Source organism: Stegastes partitus, unplaced genomic scaffold, assembly GCF_000690725.1.
Source record: "Stegastes partitus isolate 25-593 unplaced genomic scaffold, Stegastes_partitus-1.0.2 Scaffold3787, whole genome shotgun sequence".
NCBI lineage: Eukaryota > Metazoa > Chordata > Actinopteri > Pomacentridae > Stegastes > Stegastes partitus.
Genome location: NW_007581518.1, coordinates 1 through 8,008, shown reverse-complemented (window position 1 = coordinate 8,008; position 8,008 = coordinate 1). Strand labels below are relative to the sequence as shown.

The following is an 8,008-nucleotide window of genomic DNA, read 5'->3' as shown; positions in this document are numbered from 1 at the left end:
ATGCTGACCCCTATACAAATCCTTTGTTGGTTGTGGTTTTAAATGTAGCATACTAATATGAAAGTGTTATCAATCTTCTTTTGCAATTTTAGCAAAAAAGCAAATAAACACATGAACCAAAATTTCATACGAAGGATTTAAAGGTCCAGTTTGTAGGACTTAAGAGAGAACATAAATTGAATATAATATTAATAACTATGTTTTTATTATTGTTTGATCATGTTACCAATAATTGTGTTTTTGTAAGCTTGAAATTAACTTCTATTATCTACAGAGGGTTCTACGTTGTGCTGCCACGTTTCTACAATAACCGAGAAGAGACTAATCTTTTATGTTTTGCTTTAAACTGGCAGCCCTTGTAGGTTCTTCTACAAATTTGGAAAGAGAGGGTTGAGGGAAGGGTATTTCATTGGGTGCTGCCTTTTCTGCAGCCTCACTAAATACCACTAGATACAACTACTAGATACCACTAAATCCTGCACACTGACCCTTTAGATGTGCGACCAAATCAGACATATACAAGTATTCTTTGTATTGATAACATAATGTTGAACCTGATCTCACACCTGACTGTTTTGTGATCCTGAAAATGAATTTAAAAAAAAAAAAATAATAATAATTTTAATGCATTTCCACTTACCATTGTACTCAGTTGAAGTGATGGACGAGGCTATGGAGCCGTTCTCCCAGTCTCGCTCCATGTTCCTGCTGGACGCCCTGCTCAGCAGGGGGAATGACTCCATAGAGCACACAGACCCAGCCCTAAAATACACACCGATACGTCAATCCAAAAACGACAAGGACCCACAAGACTAAAACAGATTACCAACTCATCTCTGTGTTTATACACAGGAATTCTCACCTGTGTGATTCTGCCCCTCCAGAGATGACACTGTCTGGCTCAGTCGCCAAAGACAGCGTAGAACCTCGATAACTGCAGCTCAGATCAGCTGAAAATGGAGACAGAAGGATTTAGCACCAATTACTTTTGTAAACAAGATAACATTGTTGTTTGCTCAGTTCCACAACTGATCTACTGTATTTTCAGAACAAGCAAAGACCCAAATTTATACTATAAAGTTAACTTTGAACAGTTCATAACCCTGTAACACGAATGACAGAATGACAGATTGATCAAAAGGAAGGCAGACTTGGCTGCTGTAAAAAGACTCATTGATCTTTCTAGCATTCAATCCATGGCTGACTTCCAGAGTTTGTTACATAAACTATCGTTATCAGCTGTGTGCGCTTGATATCACATCATGCAGAGCAGGTTAGAAGGTTCACCTCCCCTGCAGCCTGCTGCTGAGCCCTGGGCTTTGATCAACATGGACACCTTCAGAGAATTACCTGCACAACACACATGCACAGACTCAGAGGACGACACAGAGCACACGAGTGAACTGAACGCACACAGCAGTCTGTCACATTACGTACACAAGCACACAGATCTAAACACACAATACTGAAGGCAACATGAAGAACTAGATAGTGCAAGATGTTCTTACGGGTGGTGGATACTTTGGAGAGGCTGCTGGACTCTTCCCGGTGCAGTGATTTAGGCCTGTTCCTGCGGGATTTAGTCCGTGGGCGAGGTTTGACCAGGCCCTGCTCCTCCATGAGGGCTTGCTGCTTCCTCCGCAGGTATTCCTGTTTAATTAGCTCTCGCCGCGCCTTCTCTTCCTCCTTACGAATACGGTCCTCTTCTGCTTTACGCCTTTAACAAAGAGAAGGAGTTTTAACACAGATTTCCACTCTGCTACAAAAACAAACCCTTACACACACCTTAGCCTCCTCATTCGTGTTAGCGTGTGTGAAAACGTACCGAGCCTCATCGCGCTTGAGTTCGCTCTCGACCTCTTGCTGCTGTTTGCGTACTCTTGCCTCCTCAGCTTTGCGCTGCTGTTTAAGGAGGAAGGCCGCTCGACGTTTCGCCATTTCATCCTCTGCCTTCTCATCATCCTTGAAGATAAAAAAGATGATCTTGATATGCTGCATCACAAGTCACACACAGAAGCACGATGTAAATGCAAACATGTGGACTTTACCTTAAAGAAGAAGCCCAACACATTCTTCTGTTCTCCTTCTGCCATGCAGTCTGTAACGTCTGTGCTGCCATCCTCCAGTGGCTCCTTCACCCCCGACAAGTCAACCTCAATAAGTTGACCCTTAGCTCTAGCAGAGTCATCCCCACCAACAAACTCTTTCCCTGAGCTGACAGCTTTGAGCTCCTGGCGTTCTGCATCCTGTGACACAGAGTTGGATGTGCTGGAGATGACCGGTGGGTCCTGTGATTGGGGTTTGTCTGAGGAGCGCCCAGTTCCTTCTCCGCTGCTATCGTGGACTCTGAAGGTGGTGCTTCTCTGAACGTTTCTATCAGTTCTGGAGCTCTCGGCGATGCTCCCTGTCTCAGGCTCTCCAGCAGAAAGTGCGCAGTCTGAGGACGGGACGCTTAACTTCGACGCAGACGTCTTGCTGTGTTCTTTACTCTGTTTCCACTGAGAGGCTTTGCCGCGCTGGCTGGAGCTAAGCTTGGGAGGACGGCGAGCGGGGACAGAGTTTCTGCCGCTGATATCTACAAAGTGAACTGCATAAGATCTGGAGTCTGAGGTAGAGAGTTCTGGTTGCGCTGTGTTGGGGTTTGTGCTTGGGTCTGTTTGTACACAGTCTGGAGGGGAGACCACACTCTGCTTCGTCAGGTCTGGTTGCACAGAGTCTGGAGGGGAGACCACACTCTGCTTCATCAGCAGGTCTTGCTGGAAGGAGAGCTGCATCATCTGCTGCTGAATAGAACTGATAGCTTCATTAAGTAGATCTATGGAGCGGGAGCACTCGTTCAAGTCGGGTTCAGCCATGCTATCTTCAGACATGGCGTTCAACCTGTTGTCTCGGTTCATCTGTCCTCCGTGTGTTTGACCTGCTCTTGCCTGCACCTTCAGAGCATCAAGACAGGAATCATCCCTGCAGGACTGTGTCTTTGATTTACTCCTGTCAGCAGCTGTTACCTCTGAGGATTCCTGGGAGTGTTTCAGTGGTAAAGGAAGTGTATCACTCCTCCCTCCACCCTTCTTAACAATGTTCAAGAACGCAGCTTTCCCCAGCTTTAGTCTCTGCCTTGCCGATAAGGTTTCCATCTTCTTCTTCTGATACTCTATTGCACGTCTTTGCTCTTCTAGCTGCATGTGAAGTTGCAGCAGCTCTGAAGGCACAACTGGAGGACTCGCCATCATATTCTTCCCCAACACAGTGCTAGGCTCCTTCCCCAGCCAACCTGAGGTGGGTTCACTCCTCAGTTGCCAGGGAGGGCAGGGGGCAACCTCAGAGCCATCTGGTGTGGTCTTCTGGGAGCTGCTGGTGCTTGAGTATCCATCACGGAGGCCAAGTTTCAGGAGCTTTCTCTCTGCAAAGCTCGTCATCTTGACACTGGCACTGCCTGAAGCGCTGCAGCTGCTCGCCCAAGATATGGTGCTGGGGCAAGGGCTCGAACGTCCGCTGCCATCCTCCTTATCCTCCCGCTCGCTCACCTTCAAGTCTTCCCTCAGTTTGGCAGACTCCCCTTCTCCCTCCCCAAACTCAGCCAAGTCTCCCTCCTCTAAGAACCTCCCCCTTCCTCTCTTCAGCACCTCTTTAGTCAGCTCCATCTGATCGTCCTCCTCATCGTCTTCCTCAAGGTCTGCAATGTCAGAGTCAGAGTCATGCCCAGCCTCCAGCACAGTGGAGAAAGGACTGTGGCAGTCTGACTCTCCTGACAAATGAAGGAAAAAGCCTTGAGGCTGTTTCGTCACAGACTGAGAGATGCCAGTTGAGCCCTCTGTGGGTGGCCTGAGAGATGTAGGGACTGATTCTACCATCAGTGTGGGTGTGCAGACACTTCTGCTTGACTCAGCCACAGGGGATTTTCTCTGTGAGGTGCCTGGGACACTGATAGTTGCTTTCCTCGCACCTGCTGCTGGTCTAAAGCGACTTTCACCGCTCTCCTCCTGCTTGTTCAGGCTGATGCTCTTCTCTTTGGCCGGCTTAGGGACGGCGGGCATCAAAGGCTCTAGATAGTAGCTGTCTGCCTGGTGATCCAGAGTAAAGGGACCCGTGTCAAGGCGGGGAGAGCAAGAAGTATTGGGAACCCTGGAGGTGGAGGCTGCACTCTGTATTTCCAGCTCATCCTGCTCCATGTCACTCCCAATTCTTTTTCGAGAAAAGGCAGAAGGGTGGATGACGGCAACCAGTTCCTCCTCCTCTATTTCCTCTTCTTCGTCCTCTATGCGCATGTGACTGAGTAAGCTTTGACCACTGAGTCTGTGCTGAGACAGACCTGATCCCAGCATGTGTTTGGGGGTAATGCTCATGATGTTAGAGGCTAAGCTGTCTTTGCTGATGGAGCGAGCGAGGCTGATACTGTCGGCGTCGTCCTCTCTGGCAAAATGCAGAGCGTAGGGGGCTTGCTGGGATAAAGGTCTGAATGGGGTAGTGGGACAGAGAGATAAATATGAGTTAGGTGAGTTCAGTTATAAGAATTTGTCTGTTATATTCTTCTTTGCTGCTACAGAAATTGTGATGACTGTAATCCCGTTGCTCACCTCGCCCTTCTCTCCGGCCAAGCCAATATGGAGCCCTGATGTTGTCCATCTGCGAGAGAGTTGGACCTATTTCTCACCACTGTGTGGAGAAAATATGATCCAGATTAGAAACACTGCAACTGGATTTTTTTCAACAAGATAACCTTTGGGGAGGAACTCCCTAGATGGAATATTGCACAGGCAAAGTCTATTATTTTCAAAGGTTACAACCAAACTTTCATACAACTTAACAACTTCCATCACCACCACAGATCCAAATGTTCCTCCTGCTCTCAATCTTCCCTTTCTCAATTCTCCTGTATGTTTAGCTGAAGTTCAGCAACAGTGCCACAAATCAAACACTTTACATCAAATGTCTATAAATGAGTTCCTGCCCAGCACACCGGATGGTTCTCCTTTTCCACACCTCGCCTCATCTTCCTCTTTTCTCTCTCTCTATATCATCTCTCTCAGGGTCCCTTGGGGGTCTACTGACCACAGAAGCCATTATTCATCCTGAAACCTTCCTAACACTGCAATCATCATCCTGCTCCAAAATCCCTGGTTACTCCTCTACAATAAACAGTTAATCTCATTTGAAGCTGTGGTCCTTCCTCAAAAAAAGACCTTTATTTGTGACTTGAGGCAGCAGCAGCTGCAGAGCGTGAGTAAATATTTGCTTATATTACCTGAAGTGCTCTCCTCAACCACCTTCTGTTGTCTCTGTCTCAGGGGAAGTAAAGGGTGAGATGGGCTTGTTGAGCTTTGTTTAGTGCTGTAAGAGAAAGATGGAGAGATCTGGGTTTTGTCTTTGGAAACGTGCCACCGCATGTTTAGCGCAAAGGCATTTATAATATGACAGCAGTGAGTATCATGAAAGTGCTTTGGTAATCTACAGTAAAAATAAGCAAAAAATACCAGATTTAAATGTATATCACACACAAAGGTGTTCAAATTTTTACTAACTAAAGTATGAGGACTAGGAATGTAATATGTAATTTCCTTAAGTTCTATACTCAACAATACGTTTTACATTACAAGAACACAAATATGCAAATGGAAAAATTCTCAATAGACAGGTGGTGCCGTAAAACAATTGTATTGAAAAGCAGCATTAAGAAGTAAATCTGCAACTTGAACATTAATCTGTGCTGCGTTTCTGTAAAGCTTCTACTACTGTATGATACCTGAGGTCAGGGCTCGGTGGCGTGGTCAAAACGTCTGCAGAGTTTGATGATGTCATGAAGCTTCGTTTGGTAACGTTAGAGATGGGCACATAGGATCGAGAACTTTTAGGCTGCAGCAACAGTCTCACTGTGAAAACAGCAGAAGGGGATACGACCCGTTAAAAGAGCGCCTCTAACACAGCAAAATGCTGCAGCTACAATTTAATACACAGTGGAGTGTATGCTGTACCATCTTTGACTTCCTGGAGATCCCTGGGCTGTACAAAGTCTGGCTTCACATTCTCAAACCACCAGAAAAGCTCAGCAATGAAGACCATGACATTATTCTGCAAGACATAATTAACCAGGTCAGGATTGATAGCAAGACGTGACAATAAAACACTTGAGTCTGTTTCTTTAAGTGAGGCTTTGTCATTTTCGCTGAATGGTATAGTGACAGAATAATGACAAGTTGAGTTTCTCTTCAGTTGCTTTAAAGACAAATTAACAGATTACTGGACTGTAGATAAACGGCACTACAAGAATAAAACTATGAACATCTCTCCTTGAAAAGCATGGTGTGCTCATTTCATGTTTTATGCAGTCTAACAGTTGCACAAGCAGAGTGATAATGTTGGCAAAGTGGCAGAGTAATGTGGGTTAAACTGCATTAAATATCTGATATTAGCTACCATTAGCCACTATAATCTTTTGGTTCCGCCAAACGAAGTAGCAGTGAAACCCATGAATATGCTGAAAGAGATATAAAATGTAAATGTATTCCAATAAAACTACAGCGGCAGTATTAGTTCAAACTATTTAAGCTTTGCAAATTTTACTTTAAAATCGCAATCAGGTAAGTGACAAAGAAAGAGTTTTTAGACTCACCTTTAGTACTGGTGCAGAGTACAGCAGGTCCTCAGGTTTCAAATAAAAACATTTGTTCAGGTACTCAGTAGAAAACTCACTCAGTAGCTGGATGTTGTACACACTGTCTGCTATGGAGGGAACCTCCTTCAGACAGATATCTGCATAGAACAGGACAACAATGGTCAATACTTTCACACTAATACTGTGCATTATAATAGCTTAAAGGTATATCAAGAGCTGTGAGCAGTTTGAGAAGTTTAAAACTGCCTCTATAAACCCTCTGACGGTCTCCTGACTCTAGCTTCAAACTTAACACCCAAACATGACAACGATTTCTGCTCAACTATCTCAGATTTTCCCAATTCTTTCAATGGTATAAAATCTGGATATTCATAAAGATATTTGGGAAATTTTAGCTTGATTTATCAAATACTGCCTAAGATTTGAAACATTTAAAAATGCCACAATTTCAGGACATTTTTGTCACACATTGAAATTGAGGCTATGTTTGGGTGACAATATCTCAAGCACTTTTAAAGATGGAAGTCTGACATTATCACTGTTATTTCTGATCATGCTGTTAATTCAGAATATTGGACCAGTATATTAAACAGTCTGATTATGGCTGAGTTCATATATGAAAATAATGAAGCCATCATGAAAAGTCCCATCTTTGAGCAAATATGAACAAAAACATGTATAATGCATTAATCAGCTAGTCATATTTTCTGAACCATATGTAGTTGTATGTCACAATACAAAACAAAACATACAGAACTTTTTTAAGATGAAATACTTTGTCACAAAAATGAGAAGAAAGGTACTGTTGTTGAACTTTCACAACTGATTGTGCAGATATGACCTACTGTATTGCTGCTAACACTTTGATAGATAGCCTAATCCAAGTAGAACAGAGTTTCAACATGGTTCTGCTAAGAAACTAGGAAAACATTTTTTTTTAATGTGAGTATATTCATCATTTTCAGCCCAACTTTGTAGGCATAAACCTTGGTTCGGAGAACACCTGTCATGTAGTTTTGTGTAATTTCTTTGGCAATTACCACTGTGACATGCAACTACACATGGTTTAGAAAAGATTCCTAACAGACTTAAATTTCTTTTTTGTTCATGGGTGCTCAAAGATGGGACTTTTTTTTTAAAGACTGACTTTTTTCAATCGAAAACGTCACACATTAAATTTCAAATTTCCATAGTTTATGTTACAAAAAGGTTTCAAGCAAATCTGAGATGGTCGAGCAGAAGGCCCCTGATGATTTGAGATGGAAAAACCCAGCTGTATTTTTCCAAAATGGTCAACAATCCTGTTAGAGCAGGGGTCTCGAACTCCGGTCCTCGAGGGCCGCAATCCTGCAAGTTTTAGATGTTTCCTTCTTCCAACACACCTGATTCAAATGATCA

At 43.8% G+C, this 8,008-nt stretch overlaps 1 protein-coding gene across 1 annotated transcript; it reads right to left on the bottom strand.

Annotated features, from left to right (window-relative positions):
- Positions 1 to 640: 640 nt before the first annotated feature.
- Positions 641 to 6,747, bottom strand: LOC103376293 (calmodulin-regulated spectrin-associated protein 1-B-like; the record flags this gene model as incomplete). The annotated part of the gene is made up of 11 exons (XM_008306670.1): positions 641 to 762; positions 863 to 950; positions 1,288 to 1,350; positions 1,509 to 1,717; positions 1,826 to 1,962; positions 2,049 to 4,452; positions 4,575 to 4,653; positions 5,243 to 5,328; positions 5,741 to 5,867; positions 5,970 to 6,066; positions 6,608 to 6,747. Coding segments are annotated over 11 exons (3,552 nt in total), but the record flags the coding sequence as incomplete, so codon positions are not given.
- Positions 6,748 to 8,008: the final 1,261 nt, after the last annotated feature.